This window comes from Gopherus flavomarginatus, chromosome 3, assembly GCF_025201925.1.
Source record: "Gopherus flavomarginatus isolate rGopFla2 chromosome 3, rGopFla2.mat.asm, whole genome shotgun sequence".
NCBI classification, from domain to species: domain Eukaryota; kingdom Metazoa; phylum Chordata; order Testudines; family Testudinidae; genus Gopherus; species Gopherus flavomarginatus.
The window spans coordinates 185757171-185783787 of record NC_066619.1 but is presented as its reverse complement, the minus strand read 5'-3'; the positions used below and the strand labels follow the sequence as shown (position 1 = coordinate 185783787).

The 26617-nt window shown below is 41.4% G+C and overlaps 1 protein-coding gene across 2 annotated transcripts in view; it reads right to left on the bottom strand.

Annotated features, from left to right (window-relative positions):
• Positions 1-890: 890 nt before the first annotated feature.
• Positions 891-26617, bottom strand: part of FAT4 (FAT atypical cadherin 4) — a 224156-nt gene continuing 198429 nt past the window's right edge. The window contains exons 13-17 of one of the 2 annotated variants that reach the window (XM_050946189.1): positions 26283-26462; positions 23842-23966; positions 22658-22875; positions 13644-13905; positions 891-4217 (exon numbers count right to left, since the gene is read on the bottom strand). In XM_050946189.1, the coding sequence (XP_050802146.1) occupies positions 2341-4217; positions 13644-13905; positions 22658-22875; positions 23842-23966; positions 26283-26462 (2662 nt within the window). In that variant the 3' untranslated portion in view covers positions 891-2340. Of the gene's footprint in view, positions 4218-13643; positions 13906-21426; positions 21483-22657; positions 22876-23841; positions 23967-26282; positions 26463-26617 lie in introns of those variants that run through there. The other variant, XM_050946190.1, reaches the window with a different exon arrangement.

Below are 26617 nucleotides of genomic sequence, written 5' to 3'. Positions count from 1 at the left end.
CAAAAGTCTGATTTACTCATTTATAAACATAAAACCTGCACAGTAAAAACACTTTTTCAAAGATTCTTCTTTCTCTTACACTCCTATTGCCGACACTTCAGAAAGGTTGGGACTTGAATGAAGATGGAAATCATGAATGAGTGTGTATAAAGATGTATAACTATTTATTACCTATATACCTCAAAGTAGTATACCACCATGTAAAATGGACATTAAATTATTAATAGAAATCTGTCTAAATGCATATGTGGTGGAAAGCAGATGTTTTTATTCAAGGAGAGAGGATTCTTTTGAACCTCTCTCTCAGCCTTAAGGATATCACCCTTCATGCTTTCCATCTCCCTAGAAAAAATGAATGACTCCCCTTTCTGAAAATATTATACCACTCCTATAGTGCCAGAAGGAGATAACGGCATGTAAGGCAAATCACTCTCACATTGATTGCAATGCACCCCATTGCAAAAGGCACAGCACAAAACTTAAGCGGGAATTAAGGTGGTGCATAGGTCTTGTGCTTACTATATTGTTCCATACAATAAATGCGTGAGACATCTTTCACTGTGCTCGCCGCCAGTCCTATAGAAAGCCAGTTTAATCCATTATTTAGGTTCTGTGCCTGGTTGACATTACACCACAGATATGAAAACTGCAGAATAAAAGGAACAGCTCAATACTTAGTGGAGATGAATTAACATGTCATTCACCATGACAGAGCTCTGTGCATATGTTCGAGGCCAACAATACTATTCTTAAAGACCATATGCCATGGAGGAACTGGTAAAAAGAATATCAAGTGATGAAAACAGAAAGAAAGTAACAAATAAGAAGTATTTTCAATGATATGCACTATACTTTTTAAATAAATATTTTAATTCTATTATTGGCATTTACAAGTAGAAAGCATACAGTATGTTACAAATTTATCAAAAGGTGAAAAATATGGATGTTACATAAGTAACAAATGTAAAAAAAAGTATTTTTCTTACCTTCCCTGAAAGTAAGAAAACTATTCAGCATAGGAAAATATTGATATCAAAAACACAGTTTAGGTAAAAAAAAAAAAAGTATTTTACACAGTACAATAGGATCTTCAGGTCTGCAGGAACACATGAAGGGTTTTGTGAATTTCTATTTAGCCTACAAATTTTAGGGGATTCGAAACAAACAATAAGCTGTTGTAAGTCAGTCTACCAGGAATTTTCTCCCATATCAGCTCCACCATGCTAGAGTGCAGTAATTTTTATACAATAAATAATTCTTCAAAAGTTTCTGTCTCAGAAAATTATGTAAGGCAGAAAATGCCCCTCCAAGGTCACATGGGCTAGACAGTGCTTCAATAATAATTAAACACCGATTATAGTGCTTTATGACATCTAAGCACTTTACAGATGTTAGCTAATGAATCCTCACAATACCACTGTGAGGCAGGCAAGTATTATCATCATCATGCCCCCTTGTACAGATGGGGCAGCTGAAACTTTGAGAGACTGAATGATTTGACCCATGGCTGAGCTGAGATTAGAATGCAGGAGCTCTTAGTATCTAGTCTGGTTGCAATCCATTAGAACATGCTGCCTCTGCAGACTATACTATCTGTTTGATTGGACAACTTCCAATAATTTCATGCCAGGGGAAAGCACTGGGAGGAGTGCAGAGGCACGGGATAAGCATCCAAAAATATTTCATAGTGATTCAGAAGCTCTCACACAACTTTGTCAATGAAAAAAGATCCTAAAGTGCTGGACAGGTTGAGCCACTTCTAGCACCTCTTGTATGGATAAAACTTACGGCACTTTTGCCAGCAATTACTCAAATTTACGTCTTCCTTAATTAAAGTTTACACACAGAGGAATTGCAGGATATGGTAAGTACATTTTCTGAGAGACTCTAATAGTGTAATTCCTTCATTCACCCTCCTTCTTCTATGTGTCTCTCAAGGGAAATAAAATCCTCAAGACTCTTGCATTGCAAAAGAAGTTATTAAGTTGTAGACAATACACACACTCCCACAATAAAAATATCTGATCTTATTTTCAGATTAAAGCATTAATTTAAAAATCACAAACCAAACAATGGTAAATAGGAAATCCTTTTCAAATGTTGCATGCTGAAAGTCTTGTTTTTAAAATACAATGCATGCAGGAGAAATAAATTCACCCAAGCATAATTAAATTAAAAATGTTTTAAGTTTTTTTTCAGCAGCATAATGGTTATTATTTTTAAAAGACTCCTCCAACCACACTGGCCTGGGCTTAAAATGCTGACTTTCACTTATCTACAACCATACAATGGTTTCACTGTTCCATGACTTTGCATTTTGACAATGCCAGTATATGAGGTCTATACATATTGTTCTGCTTCCCCATCTTTGGAAACGGGCTTTGTTGTACCACCTTTGCTTTCTTCATTTGTGTTTGCTGCTGCTGCTGTTTTTTCTGGGAGTGATGCTAAATCTTTAAAAACATCTACATAATGTCCAAAGCCTGGACCCCAGTTCAAAAGGTTGTCCCAGTTGAAATTTCCAGTTTGCTGTCCAAGCTTTATAGGCAATGTGTTCTCAGCAATATTAGATGTTGTTGCTTGTGCACCCACAGGCCCACCCTCAGCTCTCCGGCCAGGGTACCTCCTAGGCTTCAGCCTAGCACCATAATTGTCTTCATCATCTGCATCTGACTCATTGACTTGAGATAATTTGGGCATTCTGGATGTGTACACCATAGGCTTGTCTCTATCATACTCCATCTCTGAGCAAGTGAAAGACTCATGGGAGTCACTATCTGATGATGATTCTGGAGCTGGAATACCATCAGCTGGATTCCTTGTTCTTGACAGTGGCCTTCTGCAGTCCTCCTCTGAAGAAGACCTTCCGTGATCAGCACTACAGATGCTTGGATTTCTAGGGCGAGGAGTGTTAAGTCTCTCCACCTCTTCAATAGAGAGTCCTACAGGAGGAGCAGTCTCCAGAGGAATCTGTCCTATTGGTTGCTTTAGGCGACTTCCTGGTCTGGAACCATGAGTTGCCATGGTTTGGGGACTCTTACTTCTTCTCCCCAGTCTAGTGGCATAGTTAAAAATGCCAGGCTGGCAGACATCATTGTGCATCTCCAAAGGACTTCCTTCTCTTATTGACAGATGGAGTTCCCTTGCTGGGCTGTTTCTGTAGAAAGCTGAAGACTTGGAGAATGGAGCGGGGCTGTGACGAGACAAAGGGTTGGGAGTAGGGCACGCAGAGTGGCTCAAGGAAGTTGTCCTTAGTCCCTGACTGTATGAAGGTTGATAAGTCAAGCTGCTTGCTCCCAGTGGCATTGGGGACTGCCTGGCAAAGCCTAGTGGGCTATGTCTCTGGATAGAGAATTTGGGCGTGTGACTCCGAAACTGCTTGTAGTGCTGAATGATGTCTGCGTCTGAAGGAGCAATGCTGCTTGCATTTTCAATGTCATAGTGCTCTATCTCAGGTTCAGGGGAAGCCAGAGGGGCACTGGGTATAGTCTCTGTATTATGGGGTATGTCTGTCTCATCATAGATGAGGTAAGGGTTTTCTCTTTCAATTATATCAGGTTTAGGGTTACCTTCTGGCTGCTTCCTGACAGTCATGTCATCACCATAGGGCGGAATGTTGTCAGGATCATCAAATGCAACATTCTCACTCCCTTTTTTCTTCTTTTCCTTTGTTTTCCTCTCCTCCGTTGGCACTTTTGTCTTCTTTCCCCTGCACTGATTACAGAGGATCAGGCTAAGGACAAGCAGGGCAAGAACTGTAGCACAACTGCCAACAATAGCAGGAACAGCCCAGAGTGGCAGAGAGAGCTCGGCTTGGTGAGGGTGAGGGACGCATATGTGTCCTCCATTGATTCCACCCTTGCACACATGTCCCTGGGCACACAGGATACCAAGACAAGCCACTACCGTCTCACATGTTCTTCCCGCGTATGATTCAGGACAGCTGCAGGTAAATCCAGAATGTGCACCAGGTTCACAGCTGCCACCATTCTGGCAAGGGTTGGAGGCACAGGCTCCTGGAGGGACACATTTATATGCATACCACTGGTTAATGCACATTAATTCACCCCAGCAGGGATTGCTGGCACAAATGTTGGGACCTCGGCAGCCAATCTTCACAAAGGGGTCTGTTTTGGATATGGTAGCAATGCTGTGCTTTCCACTGAAAGGCAGGTTTTCTCCACGGTACTTCACATAGGCAAAACAGCCATCAAAACCTAAGGAGAAAGAACAACAGTCACTCTGGCACCTCAAGATGGAGTGTCTACACAGTCAAAACAAAATACCAATGTTCAGTGTCAAAAAGGAATCTCGCAGAATAGTCACAATATGCAAGGTGATTTGTAGAAAAGTGCAAAGAAAGATCTACATTATTAATAATGCAGTGCACACTCAACCCTTACAATGCAACTGTTCCTGTAGTTTTGTAAAGGACCAACATTAAAAGCATCGTTTTGGGTAACCCAAGAATACAATAACCTTTATTTACTGAAGTAGCTTTAATCACTATGCAGCGTCTCCTGCAACTGTAAATTAGTAGGCCAAGTTATGCTCTCAGTTACACTCATGAAACCTCACTGATTTCAGTGGCATCACAGGAGTGTGACCGAGAGCATAATGTGTCCCAATAATTTCAGCTTTAAAAATATTTTGTGTTTCATTTAAGTGAACAGATACTTATCCCAGGGCATGGCTACACTTGCAGATGTAGAGCGCTTTGAGTTAAACCAGCCTTTGTAGAAAGTGCTACAATATGTCCACACTTACAGGTGCAACTGCACTGGTGTGGCCACTTTAGCAGCTCTTACAACAGCCACAGAAAGTGGTGCATTGTGGTAGTTATCCCAGCATGCAAGTGGCTGCAACGTGCTTTTCAAATGGGGGGTTGGGGTGGAGTGTGACAGAGAGTATGTTGTGTGTATGTGGGAGGACAGAGAGTGTGTTTTTTGGGGGGGGTGAGAGCATGTCAGTATGCTGTCTTGTAAGTTCAGACAGCAACAGACCCCCCCACCACCACCTTTCTCTCCCTCACACAGCATTCCACAGTAATGTTTGCTTTGTCTCGGAGCAGAAAGCATGCTGGCTGTCAGAAATACACCTTGTCCACACTGGTGCTCCAGCAGAGGCACAGCAAACATTATTCCACTTGCTGAGGTGGAGTACCAGCAGCTGTGTAGCCGCGGAGTCAGAGCGCTCTACGTGCCTTGCCAGTGTGGATGAGGAGTTACACTATGGGCTTGGCTACACTTGCAAGTTAAGGCACATTAAAGCAGCCCCAGGTGCACTAGCTCACTCCCCGTCCACACTAGCAAGGCACATAGAGCGTTCTGACTCCACGGCTACAGAGCTGCTGGTACTCCACCTTGGTGAGAGGAATAACGTTTGCTGCGCCTTGGCTACAATGCCCAGTTGTCAGTGTGGACGAGGTGTAGCCACTGCAAGTGCTGGAAATGTGGACACGCCAGTGTGCAAGCAGCTGTCAGCGTGGACAGACTGCAGCGCTTTCCCCACTGCGCTCTCCAAAGGCGGGTTTAACTCATAGCCCTCTACATCTGCAAGTGTAGCTATGACCTAATATAAATCTGGAAAAAAGAACAGGAGTACTTGTGGCACCTTAGAGACTAACAAATTTATTTGAGCATAAGCTTTCGTGGGCTACAGCCCACTTCATCGGATGCACATATACTGAGAAGATACACGTACAGAGAGCATGAAAAGGTGAGAGTTGTCTTACCAACTCTCAGAGGACAATTAAGTAAGAGAAAAAAACTTTTGAAGTGATAATTAAGATAGCTCAGTACAGACAGTTTGATTAATAAAACCTTAACCTTAAGACAACTCCCACCTTTTCACGCTCTCTGTATGTGTATATATATCTCCTCAATATATGTTCCATTCTATGCATCCGAAGAAGAGGGCTGTAGCCCACGAACGCTTATGCTCAAATAAATTTGTTAATCTCTAAGGTGCCACAAGTACTCTTGTTCTTTTTGCAGATACAGATTAACAGGGCTGCTACTCTGAAACCTACAAGTCTGGAGTAATCCACTGAATTCACTGGAGTTACTGCAGCTTTGCATCAGTGTAATTGACATAAGAATTGGGTCCAATGCCTTCTCAGGTTTAGCCTCAAATGTTAAGAACTTACTTTCTTTGGGTAGTTATTTGCCTGCAGTATTTAATGAGTCATTTGCTCATAAACTTTTTGATAAAATCTCACTATCACTGCAAATGGAGCAAGCATGGAAACCTGCTTTGAGAAAGTGATAAGGAGCAACAGCAAGGTTAAATAAAGAAGGATCATTCTAAAGAACTTCTAGCATAACATTTACTAGACACTGGTCATGGTATTTTTTAAAAATAAATATTTTTCGCATGCTGTGTGCAGAAAGGGATGGAAGATAACGACAAGCAAGCAGTTAAATAATTTATCTGAACATTATTCTCTTTGAACAGAGACTTTATAAATGATTTCAAACCATCTTGCAAAAGGTTTTTTTAAAATCTGGTAAATAAGGTGTTTAAGAGAGCTTGAGGTTTTGTTAATGAAGTTCAGAACCCTAGATTAACAAAAACATGCTTAGGTCAAAATTTTCAAACCTCCATCCCAAGTGTAGGCATCTTATGCTGAAATAAATGGCCTTTTTTCCCCAGAAGCACAGAAAAACACTGATCATCCCACAGTCCCCAGTGACTTCAATATGTCTGAAAAATCAGGCCACTTTTATCTAAGTGCCTAAATAGGAGGTGGAGGCAGCCACATTTGAATATTTGAATTCAGTTTTTAAGCATTTTTAAATGTAAAATAAACATACATTGTGTAGCACAAGACCCATTTTTGGCCTGGGAATCATCTGTCGCAAACTTTTTAGCTTGGAAACAAAGCTCACACCAAGAGAAAGAAAAAGCTTCAGATTAAAAAAAGGCATTTGCAAACATACACATTTCTGTCATCTAGTGACAAGATTAGATGTGAGCTTTGAAGTACAAATGAATATTTTTGTGACTGTAGCCTGAGTCTTCAAACTGTGGTGTGACCCATCATGATGCTGTTTAAAGGCTATATTTTGAGATCTTCATTCTAATTTTGCTTTCCATGGAAACAGAGTTATTATGCTAAAGTACTGAGTAATAAATAGGTGGCTGAATTTTGGGGAAGCATACATTTTCTACACATATAACTTCTATGTTCACCAAATCCATTATCAGATTACAGACCCCGTTTGTTAAAGAGGTGGTTGTGTGATTGGGGCTCCTATGTCCAATGACTTTACATGGAAACCATCCATAATCTTGCCAGGAATGCATATATGCTAAAATACTGAACTGAAATCAAATTTATAAATTCACTCCCTGGTAAAAAATATTTATGAGAATAGTTCAGACAATCAGTATTTAAAATCCCCCAAAGGAATTTCAACATGTGTTCACTCTACAGCCTTAATTTATAACAGAGGTTATTCCTAAAGCCACATATCTTCATGTCATCCATGATCTCAAACTTCTTTTCCCTCTAACTTTTCCCTATCTCTAAATCTGCCTATCACCCTTACCTTGACCCTGGCTTTGCTGAAGTCCTTATTCATGGCTTAACAAATTCTTGGCTTGTCTAATGAAATTCATTTTTCTGTAGTTTTCCTAATGTCCCACTCTTTAGACTGTAAATGTTCCACTGTGCTATAGCCAGAGTCCTCACCTCTATTGCTTTAGGAAGCAGTATGTTCATGGCTTCATGTCTCTGAATTGAACATGGTTTGGGTCTAACACCATCTCTTAACTGTGACCCAGGTTTTCAGAATTGTGAAAGCAGGCAGGGCTAAATTATCCCTGGTTGTTGTGTCTTCAAGGGAGGAAATCCCCCCAAAAGCAGAGTAGTGGGGAGCAAGTGGAACTCTTCTTCTGTGCACACAGGAGTTCAGGGAGGAATTGTGCTTCCCTGAGACACAGTCCTTTCCAGCAGATCCTTGCTGCAGTGAAGCTTTGCACTGACCTTTACTCCATGCTGTGGCTATTTGAGACAACCTAATCCATAATTTACACTCCCAATTACTGTGAATGCACACACAGTTGTTTTAATACACACAGATTATGTGCATGCACAAATCTGAAAATCTGGCTCTGAATATCCAGCTATATACTTATTCTACAACTCCAGTATTGGCTTTCTCTCAGTCTCGTCCCTGAAGCTTTCAGTGGTTAGAGATTGATGGGAGGATACTTCTTTCACTAGTGTCTATCTGGAACTCTCTCCTCAACTCTAAGTCACTGAGGGTATGTCTACACTGGCACTTCATCGGCAAAACTTTTGTCATTCGGAGGTGTTAAAAAACACTCCCCCATACAACTAAAGTTTTACCAATGAAAAGCACCGGCGTGAACAGCGCATTGTCGGCAGGAGTACTCTCCTGCTGACAAAGCTGCTGCTGCTCTTGGAGGGTGGAAGTTTTTTGTCGTCAGGAGAGCTCTCTCCTGCCAACAAATAGTAGCTATGCTGCGCAGCTTTTAGCAACACGGCTGTAGCAGCACAGCCGTGTCACTAAAAGCTGCATAGTGTAGCCATAGCCTGATGCACAGCAAAACTTTGTATCTCACTTTAAAACCTTCTTTTTCTCCTTGATTGTCACTAGAATCCATTGTTGTGATGGCTTGTTTGCAGGAAGCTAGTCAAAACTAACTGCATTTTATAGAACATAATAAAAATGCTTGAGAAAGAAGTTAAAAAAATGTGTGCGCCAATTGAACAATGAAATATAGCAGTTTTAAATTACAAACAATAAAAGAGAAGTAAACATTTCATTCATTACTGATGTCTGAGAAAGTTTCAACAAGTGTAAATATTATGGATGGAGGTGACAGATTGCAAGTATTTATACTAACATCTCTATAAATTGTGGAGGATTCTTTAAAGATGCCTAGCATAGAGATAAATGGTATTGTCATAAACAGATAGCTAAGGGTTAATGTCTCTTTCACCTGAAGCACCTGACCAGAGGACCAATCAGGAAACCGGATTTTTTTAACTCTGGGTGGAGGGAATTGTGTGTCTGAGTCTTTTGTCTGTCTGCCTGCTTTCTCTGAGCTTTGGAGAAGTAGTTTCTACTTTCTAGTCTTCTGTTTCTAAGTGTAAGGACAAAGAGATCAGAAAGTAAGTTATATGGTTTCTTTTCTTTGGTATTTGCATGAATATAAGTGCTGGAGTGCTTTGATTTGTATTCTTTTTGAATAAGGCTGTTTATTCAATATTTTTTTAAGCAATTGACCCTGTATTGTATCATCTTAATACAGAGAGCCCATTTGTATGTATTTTTCTTTCTTTTTTATATAAAGCTTTCTTTTAAGACCTGTTGGAGTTTTTTTTTACTTCAGGGAAATTGAGTCTGTACTCACCAGGGAATTGGTGGGAGGAAGAAATCAAGGGGAGATCTGTGTGTTGGATTGCTAGCCTGATTTTGCATTCCCTCTGGGGGAATAGGAAAGTACTTTTGTTTCCAGGACTGGGAACAGAGAGGGGGGAAGGGAAAAAGGATTATTTCCCTTTGTTGTGAGACTCAAGGGATTTGGGTCTTGGGGTCCCCAAGGAAGGTTTTTCAGGGGGACCAGAGTGCCCCAAAACACTCTAATTTTTTGGGTGGTGGCAGCAGGTACCAGGTCCAAGCTGGTAACTAAGCTTGGAGGTTTTTATCATAACCTTAGTCCCACACTCGGTAGGGTGGGGTTCTGATTGGGTGAGCATTCGTCACCCATGCGGGGGTGTATGAATTCAATGTCCTTCCTTTCGGCCTTCGAAATGCACCCGCCACCTTCCAGAGGCTGGTAGATGGTCTACTAGCTGGACTGGGAGAATTTGCAGTTGCCTACCTCGATGATGTGGCCATTTTTTCAGACTCCTGGCCCGAACACCTACTACACCTGGAAAAGGTCTTTGAGCGCATCAGGCAGGCCGGACTAACTGTTAAGGCCAAAAAGCGTCAAATAGGCCAAAACAGAGTGACTTACCTGGGGCACCAGGTGGGTCGAGGAACCATAAACCCCCTACAGGCCAAGGTGGATGCTATCCAAAAGTGGCCTGTCCCAAAGTCAAAGAAGCAGGTCCAATCCTTCTTAGGCTTGGCCGGATACTACAGGCGATTTGTACCACACTACAGCCAAATCGCTGCCCCATTGACTGACCTGACCAAAAAGACCCAGCCAAATGCCGTTAAGTGGACTGATGAGTGTCAAAAGGCCTTTACCCAGCTTAAGGCGATGCTCATGTCTGACCCTGTGCTCAGGGCCCCGGACTTTGACAAGCCATTCCTAGTAACCACAGATGCATCTGAGCGTGGTATAGGAGCAGTGCTCATGCAGAAAGCAACAGATCACAACTTCCATCCTCATGCTCCAAAACGTCACAACTTCCATCCTCATGCTCCATCCTCATGCTCCAAAACGTCTGTTAGTCTATAAGGTGCCACAGGATTCTTTGCTGCTTTTACAGATCCAGACTAACACGGCTACCCTCTGATACTTAACTTCCATCCTGTCGTGTTTCTCAGCAAGAAACTGTCTGAGAGGGAAAGTCACTGGTCAGTCAGTGAAAAGGAATGCTATGCCATTGTGTACGCCCTGGAAAAGCTACGCCCATATATTTGGGGACGGCGGTTCCAACTACAAACTGACCATGCTGCACTAAAGTGGCTTCATACTGCCAAGGGGAACAACAAGAAACTTCTTCGTTGGAGTTTAGCTCTCCAAAATTTTGATTTTGAAATTCAACACATCACAGGAGCTTCTAACAAAGTAGCTGATGCACTCTCCCGTGAGAGTTTCCCAGAATTCAGTAGTTAAAAAGTGTTCTTAAAATGTAGAAGTCTGTTAGTTATATACTTAGTAGTATATGTAAAGGTGCATGTGTTGTAGTAATCTGTTTATTTTAAAGTTCTAGAAGGAAATCGCCGCCAGTGAGCTTCCCCACTGTCTGCAATTTGGGGGGCGTGTCATAAACAGATAGCTAAGGGTTAATGTCTCTTTCACCTGAAGCACCTGACCAGAGGACCAATCAGGAAACCGGATTTTTTCAACTCTGGGTGGAGGGAATTGTGTGTCTGAGTCTTTTGTCTGTCTGCTTGCTTTCTCTGAGCTTTGGAGAAGTAGTTTCTACTTTCTAGTCTTCTGTTTCTAAGTGTAAGGACAAAGAGATCAGATAGTAAGTTATATGGTTTCTTTTCTTTGGTATTTGCATGAATATAAGTGCTGGAGTGCTTTGATTTGTATTCTTTTTGAATAAGGCTGTTTATTCAATATTCTTTTAAGCAATTGACCCTGTATTGTATCATCTTAATACACTGAGCCCATTTGTATGTATTTTTCTTTCTTTTTTATATAAAGCTTTCTTTTAAGACCTGTTGGAGTTTTTCTTTACTTCAGGGAAATTGAGTCTGTACTCACCAGGGAATTGGTGGGAGGAAGAAATTAAGGGGAGATCTGTGTGTTGGATTGCTAGCCTGATTTTGCATTCCCTCTGGGGGAATAGGAAAGTACTTTTGTTTCCAGGACTGGGAACAGAGAGGGGGGAAGGGAAAAAGGATTATTTCCCTTTGTTGTGAGACTCAAGGGATTTGGGTCTTGGGGTCCCCAAGGAAGGTTTTTCAGGGGGACCAGAGTGCCCCAAAACACTCTAATTTTTTGGGTGGTGGCAGCAGGTACCAGGTCCAAGCTGGTAACTAAGCTTGGAGGTTTTCATGCTAACCCCCATATTTTGGACGCTAAGGTCCAAATCTGGGACTAAGGTTATGATAGGTATAAATACTGATTCTGCTATAAAATAGCAGATTTATATCTGGATGGCAGGACTGGATGGCAGGACTGACTTTAGATTTCAAAGGACACTATTTTAAAGACTGAACACACTCTGATGTCAGAAATGAGAGAGTAGCTGTTTTCAATGTCAAATATGTTGTGATCAGAGATGTGAGTCCCTATTGTATTGTCTCTATTGTATTAAGGATACTGCCAAGTTTTACACACATACTCTTCCTATGCCATATAGTGATAGGCTTCTTTTGTGAAAGAGCTGTGTTTTCTTTGATCATTGCTCTAATATTCATTTTCACCTATTTTTATATTTCTGAATAAAGGGGAAAATGAGGATTTAGGTTCAAGTTAGAAACCAGGTAAAATGGAAGATTTGCTTGCTTCATTCCTGGTGGTCTCTTTCTACTAGACATATGATCTACAGCAATTGTGATTTTGTCAGGTATACTTGAGTTTGAGTGCATTATTGGATTTATAATATTGGATTTATAATATTGGACTTCCCCCATGTATGTTTTTGTCTGCCTCTCCTAGTACTTCAGATATTTTCAAACATCTGAGTTCACACAGAGTTTTATATCTCCCCTTTGTAAATCTTTGGTAAGTCATACACAGTGTAATCCAATATTAAAAAAATATGAAAAAGATTTTGGACTGTGCATTCCTAATGCAAGCCAGACCCTCATAATTTGTTTATTTCTCCATCAGTCAATGTGTTACGAGTTACTGTCCTCATTTTATTTTATTCCTGCTTTGGAACAAATGTCTCTAGTTTTTAATGCATAGACTATATATGTAAATGACATAAAATATATATGTAAAAAAGGATGGGGTCAGATATGGCATGCAAGCAATTTCACATCACATCTTGCATCAACTCACCATGAGTGGAAGTCATTGTTTACATTGGATATTGTCAAAAATGTGAAGTGTTAACTTTCAACAGTCAAATTACTTTATCTGGTGATAATCCTTTGAGTTAGTCAGGTTTTCAATATGAAGACTGATTTTTAAACATATGTCTGCTCTGCCTAACATACCTCACTGTCTGCAGTTAAAAATCATGTCTATCTTTTCTTATCATGAGCAGAATATCAGCTAAAAAGTTGACTAGCTCTGTTTTCAGAGTCTTATATTGAGGTTTTAACTCTCCAAGGGAACTGATCTGTTTTCAGCAGTTTTAATTGTTCAGTGGGTGTTTCTTATTGCACTTAGTTTCTGCTTCTCAGATGAAGAAAGGGGGATTTATGTCTGGCAGCAGCATCAGCAGAAGGAAGTTCGAATTGCAGAAATCATTGTAATCACATTAATGACAGGCCAAATACTGCAGTTCTTACCAAACCCCTACTTAGGCAAAATTCTCATTTACTTGGGTAAAACATTTGCCTGGATTTGCAACATTTGGGCTAAAGTAGACTATTTCAACTGATATTAGAAAAATAAGATGATTTATTCACTGCCTCAGATTAAAGAGACTCAAAGAGAAATATGGCAATGACATATACTGTCATACAGTATTATGCATTTTTGATCCTTCAAAAACTAAACACATTCCTTTGAAAAATAAAACAAATTAAAATACACAATAAAAGGACAAATCTTGCAGTCCTACTCAAGAGAAACTGTCACTGATTTGAAATGGAAGTTTTCCTGACTCAGGGTCTGTAGGATTTGGCCTAGTAATAATCCCTACAATATTTTTAAAAAACATTTAGTAAATGGGACCCCCTACTTGAGGTCCCAGGTGTAAATTGACCAGTGTTTCATATCTACATAATTCACTCATGTCAGGGTGAGGTATTAAAACGATACATACATATATGTATGTATACGTCCATTCTCTTTTTTACCTGTCTCTGTGCTTCTGGGAGTGTGGCTTGGTGGGATTCCTCCCAGAGAAACTGTAAGAACATTAAGTCCTCCAAAGTCTTGTGTGACATGGAGAATCTCTCTGCTGTAGGTCTTGTCAATGGATAGAACAGTGGCAGATCCATTCTTTTCAATAAGGAGGGAATGCCACTGACCATCTGCAGTGTAAATTTCAGGAATATTCCTCTCCACTTTCCCAGCAACTCCAGCATCAGATGTGTAATGCACTTTGCCGCTCTTTATCTATAAAGACATTGGAAAAAAAGCAAATGGTAAATTATTAAAATTACAACAATGCACCATAAAACAAAACACAATGGCTCAGGGTACCAAATGATCATTATAACCCAGATTATTTAACAGTTATAAAGGAAAGGGGGGAAAGCAATGACCATTTTAGTCACACAGATAAATGCCCCTAATGTATGAAGTCACCTGAATTTGCCTTTAGTGAGATTCCACCTTTTTTTCTTTTAAAACAAAATTATTTTTCATTAATATACAGAGAAGACACATGATACGGGCACTACATAAATTCATCATTTCTGGTACAAGTCAGGTCGTTGGATATAGTCAATAGTATCTTGTATGTTCTTTTGCAGTAGAGCTGCGTTAGTGTGTATCCACAAAAAGAACAGGAGTACTTGTGGTACCTTAGAGACTAACAAATTTATTTGAGCATAAGCTTTCATGAGCTACAGCCCACTTCTTCGATGCATAGAATGGAACACACAGACAGAAGATACTTATACATACAGAGAACATGAAAAGGTGAAAGTACCCATTACCAACTGTAAGAAGCCAATCAATTAAAATGAGCTATCATCAGCAGGAGAAAAAAAATCTTTGAAGTGATAATCAAGATGACCCATAGAAGGTGTGAGGAGAACTTAACATGGGGAAATAGATTCAATTAGTGTAATGACCCAAGCATTCCCAGTCTCTGTTTAAACCTAAGTTAATTGTATCTAATTTGCATATTAATTCAAGTTCAACAGTCCCTCTTTGGAATCTGTTTTGAAGTTTTTTTGTTGCAAAATTGCCACCTTCAAGTCTGTCGCTGAGTGGTTACAGAGGTTGAAGTGTTCTCCCACTGGTTTTTGAATGTTATGATTCCTGGTGACAGATTTGTGTCCATTTATTCTTTTGCGTAGAGATTGTCCGGTCTGGCCAATGTACATGGCAGAGGGGCAATATGAAAGAATCCCACATTTGGAATATCAGTCACATAGACTGTAATAACAAAATCAACACCATTTGCTAGATTCAAAAGTATTCTTAAAAAAAAGCATTAGACTGAATAAGTGGTTTTTACATGATGTTAAGTTTTGCACTTAGCTATATTTCAATTAGTTCTTCACTTTTATTATTTAGTCTTTTAAAATGAAGTGGAATGGAGATTGAAGATTTTGCCTTTTATTTGTCTTTTATGCAAAAAGAAAAAAAATCATATGACCCAACATTTTCAATACCCACTGAAATATTAAACCCAGAATTGTAATTTTAATGCCACGTTATATAATTCTTCTACCTGCCAACAGCCAATAAATTCCCTAGTGATTTATTACTCTTAAGGACTATTTATTTTTCTTTAAAATTCCATGTGGTCAATGGTAACAGACACATAAATAACATAATACTGGCATATAGAAAATATAAAATTTCTAGTGACAAGACTGGATTGTGACTTCTTCAGTCAGGAAGAAAGAATGTGGCTCCTAGTTCCTTGAACCACACCATATTTCTAAACTCAAAACAAATGGTTTGTGCTGATAACACTCTGAAGGATCCCATTTCTGGGTTTTATTTAAATGGCAGTGAGACTGGCAAATGAGCTATAATGAAAAGCATGAACCGCTAAGCAAAACCAAACAATCCAAAATATGATGATCAACTAGCTGCACTGTTAATACCCTAAGAGTTCCCTTTACTGAACAAACAGCTTCTTATTCTTCTTTTACATCGATGTATTTTGCTTTATGATTCTTTCCCATTTTAGTTGCAGTGATGATCTGGGGGAAAGATTTGTGAACAAAAGAATGCAGTTCTGGCATGACAACCTGGTGATGGCACATGCCCTCCAATTCACTCAGTGTGATGAGGCCAGTGAGATATCTGCCCTGAAGTGTTTAACTTATAATATTTGTTTTACTGCAAACATGTGCCCAGGACTAATAACAGCATAGCCAAGACTTTGTCTCAATTACAGGTGGACAGAAATTGAGACTTGGCAAACAAGGAATCTGACGAGATGCAGCTGGCCCTTTGGAACCATGGCTCATGACTGCTCTTGGTTTAATGCAGAGATTTGTAGCACCTAAGACATATGTTGGGGTTTCAGAGGATTTCAATTTCAGATGAGAGTAGGTGTGCCTATGATTTGGCCTATTCTTGAAGATCAGGTACTGTCACTATTGCATAGTTGGCTGGCATAATCAACCATTGATGGTCGCTTATCAGGCACTGTATTTTGCTGCAGGACAAAAGGTTACCCAGATCCTGCAGTGAGTTTCTGGTTAGGAGGTTGTTAGTGGGCTGGTCTCAATCCAAAGTCCCTAGGGAGGATCCCCAATGACCCACCAGTATAGAGATTCTTTGAATTTGAGTTTTTCATCAGATATGCCAATGCGGTCATCTGGTATCCATGTTAAATGCTGCATTCCTGGTGGTATTTTTGGAGCATTTAGAGTCATTGAATGGTGCCTGGGTCAGTAAGGGATACTTTTGGTAGGGCTTTGGAGTTTAGGGATGGAAAATGAAGGGAACAATAGGTTATCTGGACCGTGAGGATGTCAAAAACAGATCAAGAATGGCAAGGTGAGTCCAGAGAGCTGCAAGAAGATGGTATTAAGGGCTTACACAGTAGTGAGGCTGTCTAGGGATGGGCCTCTCTTTCTTCAGTGCAACAGGAGACACCTCACAAAATTCCAGCTTGTTGTGGTCTTGAGAATGGGACCTACAATGATGGGGTTCCACTAGTACATTTGGCTTGCACTCATTCAAGATCGAGCAGTGACATCTGCAACCCAACAGTAGGGTGACCATATTTCCTTATGCTGAATACAGGACACGTGGTAAAATTACTTGTATTCAAGGAAGGTCAATGGCAATCAAACAGAACTATGCAGTACAAACGTTCAAATTAATATCATGTTGACTGAGCTCCTGGTTAAAAAGAAACATTGTGTAGTTCAATTCTTTTATTTACTTTATCTTTAAGACTTTATAGTTCACACGGGGAGTGGTCTCTCTCTCTCTCTCTCTCTCTCTGTGTCTCTCTCTCTCTCTCTCTCACACACACACACACACGACACATCCACACTCCCGTACACCGCTCTTACATGGTGTGTGGGTTGACCACCTGTCCCAACCCTCCCTGCCCGGTGATATTTGCACACCATGCCTGGCTGAGCCCCTGGGACAGACTTTCCTCTCCTTGTACCTGTTGCTGCGTGTTCCCGAGGCAACATGAGGGCATGCAGGGTCATATGCCCCCCTTCCTCATATTTCTGCCAGGATTCACACCAGAATGTGGCCAGCAGCAGCCTGTGAGGGAGGGAAGGGACAGGAGCTGCTTCCTGCCACAGGGGAGGGATGACCTGGCCCATGTCTTTGCAGAGCTCTTTTCCCTCCTAATCCCTGCTCCCCAGTGGATGGAAGCAGCTTGTCCTTTCCTGCTCGCACAGTGTTGAAAGGCAATTAACACCTTCAGGCTGCTGCTGGCCACCCGACACAACCCAGCTTACTTCTGTCCCCCGGCTACAAAATGGGCAGGAATGGGGTAAGCCCTAAGGATACATTGTGCACCACATCCCAGGGAACCTCACTGCAGGGGCTTCAGTGAACCTGGCCAGAGAGGTGGCTCAGCAGAGGAGGGTGCCCTTGGGATGCAGCAGCCCCATACTCCCTGGGGGAAGGACCCAGGGCAGTCAGGGGGGAGGTGAAGAGGGTGCTAAGCCCATGCCTGGGGGGCTGCTGTGTAGCCTGCCTGGTCAGGGCATGAACAGGCTGGAAATTGCTTCCCCCTGCCACTCCAGAGCTTAGCTGAGGGGTAGAGAGGCTTCCCAATTCCAGCACTCTGCGGGGCTCTGACACACACAGGGCTTGGCTCCTCCTGGCCAGTGCATTGGGCTGGAGGGTCTTGACCTTTCTCAGGGCGCCTACCCAGCCAGAGGCAGTGGGGGAAGGAAGGAGCCTGCCAGCCAGGCTGTTGGTGAACTGAGCACTCTGACCAGGGGCTGGTTTTCTGCTCAGCACTGGGAGTGGGACATGCCCCGCCGGGGGGGATATGGAGGAGCAGTGGGGCTGGGGAGAGGTGAAAGGGCAAATCAGGGAGAGGACAGTGGGGGGGGGCACATAAAGGGCCGATGTGTGGGCAGCAGAGGCGACACCTACCAGCCGCTGCTTGGCGCTTGCCCGCACTTACCAGCCACCACAGCTCGCAGCGCGCAGCCAGTGCCAGCTTGAAATGGGATGGAGGGCAGGGCCCTGCTGGCCTGCAGCAGGGGCTGCACTGACGAACAAACACGAGGATCAGCCGATCCCAAGCGCTCCAGCTTTGCCCCACCCTCAGCCTTGCACACTCACCACCATCATTAGGCACTGGACCCCCCACTCACTACTGGTGGGCAGGTGGCTGGTGAGCAGGGATCCAGCGAGCAGCAGGACCTGCCAGTACTGATGTGGGGTAGACAGAAAATATGGAACAATTTGCCTGTTTTTAAGAAAAAGTCAAGACATCTGCAGGAGGGCTTAAATTCGGGACTATCCTTTAAAAACTGGATGTCTGGTCACCCTACCTAACAGGAAATAGGGGACAGAAGGGTACAGGCAGTTGGGTGTTGGCATTCAAATGCATACAAGATGTACATTCAGCCCCTGGTTGAGAATCAGAGTTCAATGGCGTGAATGGCTAGTTTTACTTTTTAAGCCAATTTTCAGGAGCAAGGAATAGGGTCGTGAGAGCTGGTGTGTGGATCTGTGGATATTGGGCCCACAGGTCACGTGGAGGTGACAAAGCAATATTGTGTTGGCATGACAGGAGGGGCATACTCTGAGACCAGCTGATGCCCCTCTTATACTCTTTCGCAGTCAGGAGCAGCCACTAGACATGAATGCTGTGCATATGGGGAAAACAATTTGGGATTTTATAGGTGGGCTGACTTAATCATGATGGTTAAGAGAGATTTAAGGCAGGTTCAGGATCTCCTCCAGGGGCGGGGGAGGGGGATTATAAACTGGTCTGAAATACTAGAGCAGAGGCTATGGGAGGGGCACCACAGGTTGACAAGGATTGAAGGTGTGTAAAATGGGAAGACAGGGAGCAGACATATTTTTAACCACTGTTAGGGAAGGAATTGTTAACTATCTGGGAACCTGGTTGGGTGGTGGAGTGAGGCAGCCAAATGAATTGCTGGATCCTCATTTTGGCAGGTGTCGGATGCAAGTACTCATTCCATAGGTCTAGTTCCCAGATGAACCAGAATTGGAAGTGGAACTAGAGGGAGGAATGCCCTAAAGAAGCTTCAGAACAGGGTTGCGGATCTGGTACAACATCTGGTACAATAAGGACATAACCCACTCTCCCCGCCTCATTACCCTCATACAGAGGAGCAAGGCTGAGTCCCAGCAATGGGATGAGACCAGATTTGGAGGGCTGATGACAGCTTTCAAATATGTAGGTGGAAATGATTAAGGAAGGAACAATGACCTGCATTGTATGATTCATTGCTGGATACTTCCCAGATGAGTTAACTAAGTCAATTAAACCACATCACTCGCATCTTGTCTTTCTTCCTGCACATCTGGGATAAAGGACCATATTGATCATTTGATCTCCTGTATAATACAGGCCATACAATTTCACCTAATTGCTGCATTTATCCCATTGTTTTTGACTGAGCTAGAACAGATCTTGTAGAAAGACAACAAATCTTAATTAATAGACTTCAAGTGATGGAGAATCCATCATATCCCTTTATAAATTGCTTCAGTGATTAATTACCCAAACTGGTCCCCCTCCCCTTTTTACTTATTTCCAGTATGAATTTGTCTAGCTTCAGCTCTGAGCCACTGGATCTTCTTATGTCTTCATTTCCTACATTACAGAGCCCCGTGAGTCATAAAGAGAAACCTAATTATGAAAGTTCACTGAATTCTCCAACTTTTTTCTAAATGAAAATACTTGCAATCTTGATGGTCCTGATTCATCACTGTGTCACTCCAGTTTTATCCCACTGTAGTTCCATTTAAATCAGTGAGTAATAATGGGTAAAATGGAGTAAAGCAGGTGTGATTTAGGTACTGTGGCTTATTTATAACATGTTCTAGTATTGAAACATATTTGGACTTTTACCCCTTTTCCATATGCTTAATATCTTGCTGCTCAAATAAGTTAACAAGCCACACAAATCAAGTAACAAAATAATTTTGAAGGTGAGTCAAAATAGATTAGAAAAATCAAGCACTTAAATAAGTACTGTGACTTTCAGAAGTGCTGAGAATTCACAACTCTCAGTGAAGTCAACGGGCTTCTAAACGCAGGCCAACAAGATTGATAATTTTGGCCATAGTACATAGTGCATCATACTACCCGAAGGAAGAGCTGGATTTACGGTTTGATCTCAAGCTTTGACTTTTTCACACTGAGAAAAGCAAGGCCAGATAACACTGCAGAGACGATCCTCAGGCTGCATTTTCACAAAGTGGTTCTGAAAATCTCTCATTGCCCCGGACGTGCAGGAAGACAGACAAGACACAAGGAATGTGCTTTAATGAGAATGCAACTTTATTAACTCATCTGGGAACTATCCAGCAATAAATCAAATAAGGCAGGTCATCATTCCTTCTCTAATCTGTTCCTCTTGTTAGAGGTCCCTCCTACCCTGCCACAGCTGGTCCCCAGCCTCTTGCTGGGAACCCACCACCTTCCCTTCATGAGGATTAAAGGGCTGGGAAAGGGGGTTTTCTCCCCACTATACCAGAGATTGGGAGCCTCAACTCTATTCATCAGCTTCTTTAGGTGATGCCTTCCCCTAAATCCACTTCCAATTCGAGTTTATCAGGGAACTGATAAACCATCTGATGGTGCCTACACTGGGCACCTGCCAAGTTCTGACAACTTGATTCATACCTATGGTCCTATCCATCAGGTCTCTGGGCTGCTGTAGGAAGACAAATAAAAAAAAAAAAGCCTCCACCCACCCTGATCAATCTGCCAATGAGGGAAAAATTCCTTCCCAGTCTCCAAAAGGCAACTAGCAACATGTATAGAGCTGACCCTTCCCCCTCCAAAAAAAACCCCACAAAAAAACCCAGTCAACCCCATACCTCAAACAAATAAACAAAGAACAGCCCTACACTAATCCCAGGGATGGGAAGGTAGATCCGCTGGTCAGTAGTGGTGTGTAGACTTATATGTCCTCCCCTCTGTTCCAAAGGAGACTATGAACTTCCACATAGCTCCTCTCTTACCCACTCTTAGCTACATCCTCCTTCTCCCCTCTATCTCTCGCAATCCGGAGAAGGGCTGGTGAGTGGGAAACCCCCTTTGAAGGAGAAACAGCTTCTTTCCGCCTACAGCTTCAGATGATGACCCCCCATCTTTGAAGCTGCTGGGGTGCATTGCTGCTGCACCCTTGCTGTAGCTTCATCATTGCAAAAAATGATGGGAGTTCTACTGTAAACAAGCTGCTTGCACTTTAACCACCAAAGCTTACTTTGTCTTTTTTCATCATGCTTATTGCCTGCCAAATTTCCACTGTAGGCAAAATTTAAGCATTTTATTTATTCCCACCAAGCTAGTCTTCACCAGGCCAAATCTGCAGAATTGAAAACAAGAAGATCTCCTCAGATGTTATGAATCAAGGGGCACAACTTGTAGCTAGGGATGCATAAAGTATGGCTCCTGGCTACTGCTCTCTTTCTGTACATACAGGGTGAGAGCAAAGTAGATACCTGCAGTTTTTCATTGTTAGGCAACAAAGTTCTATCCATTTTTATTAATTTAACAAGGAAAATGCAAATAAAAATAAATATGTTTTAATGCATTTGTTTTTTATACAATAAGGCTGTAAATTATATGCAAATGAAGTCCTGATTATGGGTTTCTTGGAAGTTGATAATGCAGTCCTTTTTGTCAGAAAAGTTGTGCACTCCTGGTAGGAATGAAAACCAGGCAAGCAGACAATATCCATGCTGGCTGAGGCACAGAAAGTGTGGTCTTATGTAGGAGTTTCTCTAAATGTTGGGAAAAAATTGGAAAGAATTCCAGTAGTCAAGGAAACTTGGAGATTGCATCTATCCAATAAAGAAGTTTGCCAGCATCACTGCTGTACTCATTTAGAATTATGACTAAGTGGATTGAGTCATAGCCAGGGACTAAACCCATCAGTTTCTCTTGAGAAAAGTAACTTATCTAGGGCTAAACAGTTGGAAAAAAACTGCATGGAGCTTAAAGCACTGATTTAGTGGAACATCTCAGAATCATGTAATGTTTGCCTTTTTAACATCTCCATTCTGGTGAGGAAGATAAAATCCAGGAAGGGTGTCTTTATGGATATGAAATAAGATTGTCTGGTGTGTACTGTATTAGTATGAATTCATGAAAACTTGTTGGCTTGTGTTTGGTAGTCTGACAGTGTGGTGAGGGAGTGTCTGAAGAAAGAAAACATAAAAGGCCAACAGGAAAAAGGTTTGCACTCTAGAATGCAACTTAGTAGTGTAAACAAATATGGCAACGAATATGTTCCTTAAAATAGCCCTTACTTGGAGTCTAGACAAAACTGATTAGAAACAAAACCACTAAGACCTTCTGATATCTTGGAAAATAATGAAAGAATTGTTGAGAAGATGAAAGATACTGGAATAGTGCCCAGCATTAGTCAAAGCTGTAATATTTTATAAAGAAAAAGACAAGGGCAACAGAAGAGGTGATTTAGATCACTACACAGCAGGCAGTGCAATCAAATCAAGTCAGCATTAGCTTTAATCCTACCTTCACAGTAGTGTAATTGCTGCTTTCCTGGATATGAATTAAAATTCCATTCTCACTCCTTGTCCTGAATTTCACTTCCAAATGGTTCACACTCAGGGGCTCCAAAATGGCTCCCTTACTGCCATATTTCATCATGTACTCTCGTTTCTTATTCCGGCTCATGTGGTAGTCAAGGCGTCCTTTGCCTTCTAATGATAAGGCAGTATCGGCAGTAATATCTAGGACAAATATAGGAGGAAGCGTTGAGTATGCTTTATCTAATTCTTTTGTTGAGGTAAAGTAGGTGGGAAGAAATAGGAGTGTGTGAAGCCTCGGCTTCAACCGTATACTCTTTGGCCACTGCAGCAGACCCAGCAGTGCTGTGTGAGACAGAGAGAGCGTGAGTGAGTTATCTTACTGCTAGTATAGAACAGGAGTAAATTAAAACACTCTGGGAGCAAGGGCAAAACAAGGAAGGAATTTTGGCTCTGTGAGCTACGATTCTTTTCTTGGTATGCCCTTGTTTCCCTTTACTCTGGACAGTGTCCTTGGGATAAAATAAATTGTATGCTCTTCAAGGTAGGAACAATGCTCTATTTGTTTTGTAAAATACCTAGCACACTTTAGGTTGGTAGAAACTAATATATAATATTAGTTACACTGCAGAATCCTCAAAATCCTACCAGAAATGAAGCAAAACTCTTTTGTAAGCCAGTACAACAGCATCTAAATAATCAATACAATAATGGAATATGTAAGAAAACAGAGCAGGTTGACATGAACAGAATTAAATGGTTTTCACAGAGCAATCACAAAAATAAATAAAATCTGAATACACCTTAATTAGCTTGCTATATTATGCAATCCTAGCTATATTATGTAGAGCTATTTATTTGCAAATTAATAAATGTAGACATAATTATGGTTTTTTTTGAAAAATAAATGAGCTCCTCTTGTTTGTATTTATATTTATATATGTGTTTTCTTATTTGAACTTTTTCCCCTACCATATTCAAAGTGATGATATGGCAGAAAGTCAATGGGTCACTTTTGTTCATAATTATTGTAACAGTGAATGCAAGCATGACACGTTTTCATCATTTAACAACAGTTAATGTCATCTAAACATAAAACCCAACTGCACGTGATTAAACTGTGTGATTAACTGTAGATTAAACAGAAGGATAATTAAGCCTTCTACATACATTTTTCACAGTGTTTCCCAGTCAATCCATCTTTGCAATAACATTGCTGCCATGACCAGTAATCAACACAGGTGCCACCGTGTTGGCAAGGGCTAATTGCACAAGCTCCTTCTAATCTAGGGCATCTAAAACAAATCAAAAGAGTAGTCACTGGAGTATGTACTTTAAACAAATAAAATAAGCCTTTTGGATGGCGTCATATGCGTTTAAGTGATACCACCCCTTCCTCCCCAACCCACACGGATGAATTGTTTAAAGTCTCTTGTAAAGTAGTAAAAAGTAATAGTGTTAAGTTCTCTGCATGAAGAAATCTGATATATTGAAACAGTTCCCAGTTTTCAGTGCCAAGTTGTAACAGTATTAAAAAAAGAGAGAGGACTTCAGAGGGAACTAGGAGGAAATACAAAAACTCTATCTTATATGCTACACATTAGATATTAACTTGAATAATTTGCAAATAATATTAATATGCATACATATCAGTGTTCATGTATGTTTTAAAAAACAACAGTCTTCTCAAAGACTGCTATGCTCAAACATGTACAATATCTTTATGGCAGTCATACATTTGGGTTACACAAACAAAATAATGAAAATTATCATCTTTCATTCCATGACTTCAAGTTGTACTCTGGTCTTTCACTCAACCTCCTTTCAGTCACATTCTTTGTCTACACATATTCTTGGCCTAACAATGTAATACAAAAAGGATCTGTAATATTCTTACTGTACATATAATCTGAAACAGGAATGGAGAAAGGAATTACCATGTAATAAACTTGAATTGAAAGTAGTATTTTTAGATATAAATGAATTATGTAGTCTGAATCTTTGCCTAAGACAGAGACTGTTAAAATTAGTTGAGAGGTTTTCAGAACTGGTACAAGATTACTGTTGAAGTTTATGGTCTGTGAAGAAGGTTACATGGCTAAAATTTTAAGCACATGCATACATTGTAGAGCTCCCACTGGCCGAGGGATGTGCTGGCCGACGCTTCCCGCAGCCCCCATTAGCCTGGAATGGCGAACTGCGGCCAGTGGGAGCTGCGATCGGCCAAATCTGCGGATGCTGCAGGTAAACAAACCATCCTGGCCCCCAGCAGATTTCCCTGATGGGTCGCATGCCAAAGGTTGCCGATCCCTGTTGTAGAGGTTTGTCATCATTTAAAAAGGTTGAAAATTCATCAATACTTTCTTAGATAATAGCCTTTTAATGGAGGTGGGTAGGGTGGTTTTAACTTTGAATCTGCCAAGCAAATCTCGAAGAAAACCTGGAGCCATCTTTCATTGTTAAACTGCCCAAGGTACGAAAGGAAAAGTCTTGATTGGCAGCAGTCTTGGATGGTGAAAGATATAAAATCCAAAGACACTTTTTTACTTCGCTGGCATGTCCCAGGATGCTGTTTTCTAGGAGAATGTTATTGAAGTTGACATCTTCAGCTACAGAAGCTCAGGAAGTCTCACACCATAAGAAATAACACAAGCTTGGGAGGTGAAAAGGGTAAAGATGAACCAGGGCCGCCCGGGCGCGGGGGGGCAAGTGGGGTAATTTGCCCGAGGCCCCGCAGGGGCCCCCACGAGAGTTTTTCAGGGGCCCTGGAGTGGGATCTTTCACTCGCTCTGGGGGCCCCAGAAAACTCTCACGGGGTCTGGGCCCCCGGAGCATCTTCCACGGCAATTAAGCAACGGTGGGCCCTTCTGCTCCAGAACCCACTGCCGAAGTGCCCCGAAGACCCGCAGTGGCAGGTCCTGGGGCGGAAGGACCTCCCCGCTGCAGTGCTGGGTCTTCGGCAGCAATTTGGTGGCAGGGGGTCCTTCCGCCCCGGGACCTGCCGCCAAAGTGCTGGGTCTTTGGCAGCAACCGCCGAAGATCCTAGGCCCCTTGAATCCTCTGGGAGGCCCTGAGATGAACTAGCAACTGTGGGTTTGCAAGCCATACTGTTGCTATAACTATAATTTCAAACAGTGAGATGGAAAAAAAACAATTGATTCAGCTAATCAATCATTTCTAAAACAGCATTCACAAAAGGAGATTGTATGAGGGAAATTCAGTTATATTTGACTGGGAAAGTGAGAGAACAGACATTTAGGATAAAAACAAAAGGGGAAGGTTAGTGAATCATACCAGTATAGTCAAATCCAGGTGGAATTTACATGGACTTTTTTAAAAAGAGCTACTTTATTTCAGACTGCTGGACAACAAAAATAATAAATAGTGGTAGAAATGTACTGTTGCTGCTTTGTGGAAAATTGGAATTGGGTTTCTGCAAACTCTGATTTCTGCATAATCTTATTTCCAAGTTTAGATCCTTCCTTGGTCCTTTACATTTGATAGAATATTGTATATTCATATTCACAGGCATTTGAATTAATTAACATTTAACTCTTATGCCACTTTCTTTTTTTATAGATATTATTAGATACTAGGTACAGCTGACATACCGATCTAAGATTCCTTGAGCTGCCAAAGCCTGGCTGGGTTCCAGAGGACGTCCATTGACTGCAAACTCCATTATACAACCCACAAAATCATGACTTTCCACCTGTCCTCTCCTCTGAAGTATTGGCTCTAGAGATCTAATGCCACCAACAGTTACTCGATTTGGTTGTACGTCGAGAGTCCTGGAAGAGAAGCAGGAGAATCGGTGTATTAATATCAGCACATAAATTGGCGATAATAGAATAACTCTCATATCTTCTAAGTCTAAGATCTTTCATTTCTACAGTTCAATTTCTACAGTTCATTTTTTACAATCACAGAATTATTGCATAAGTGA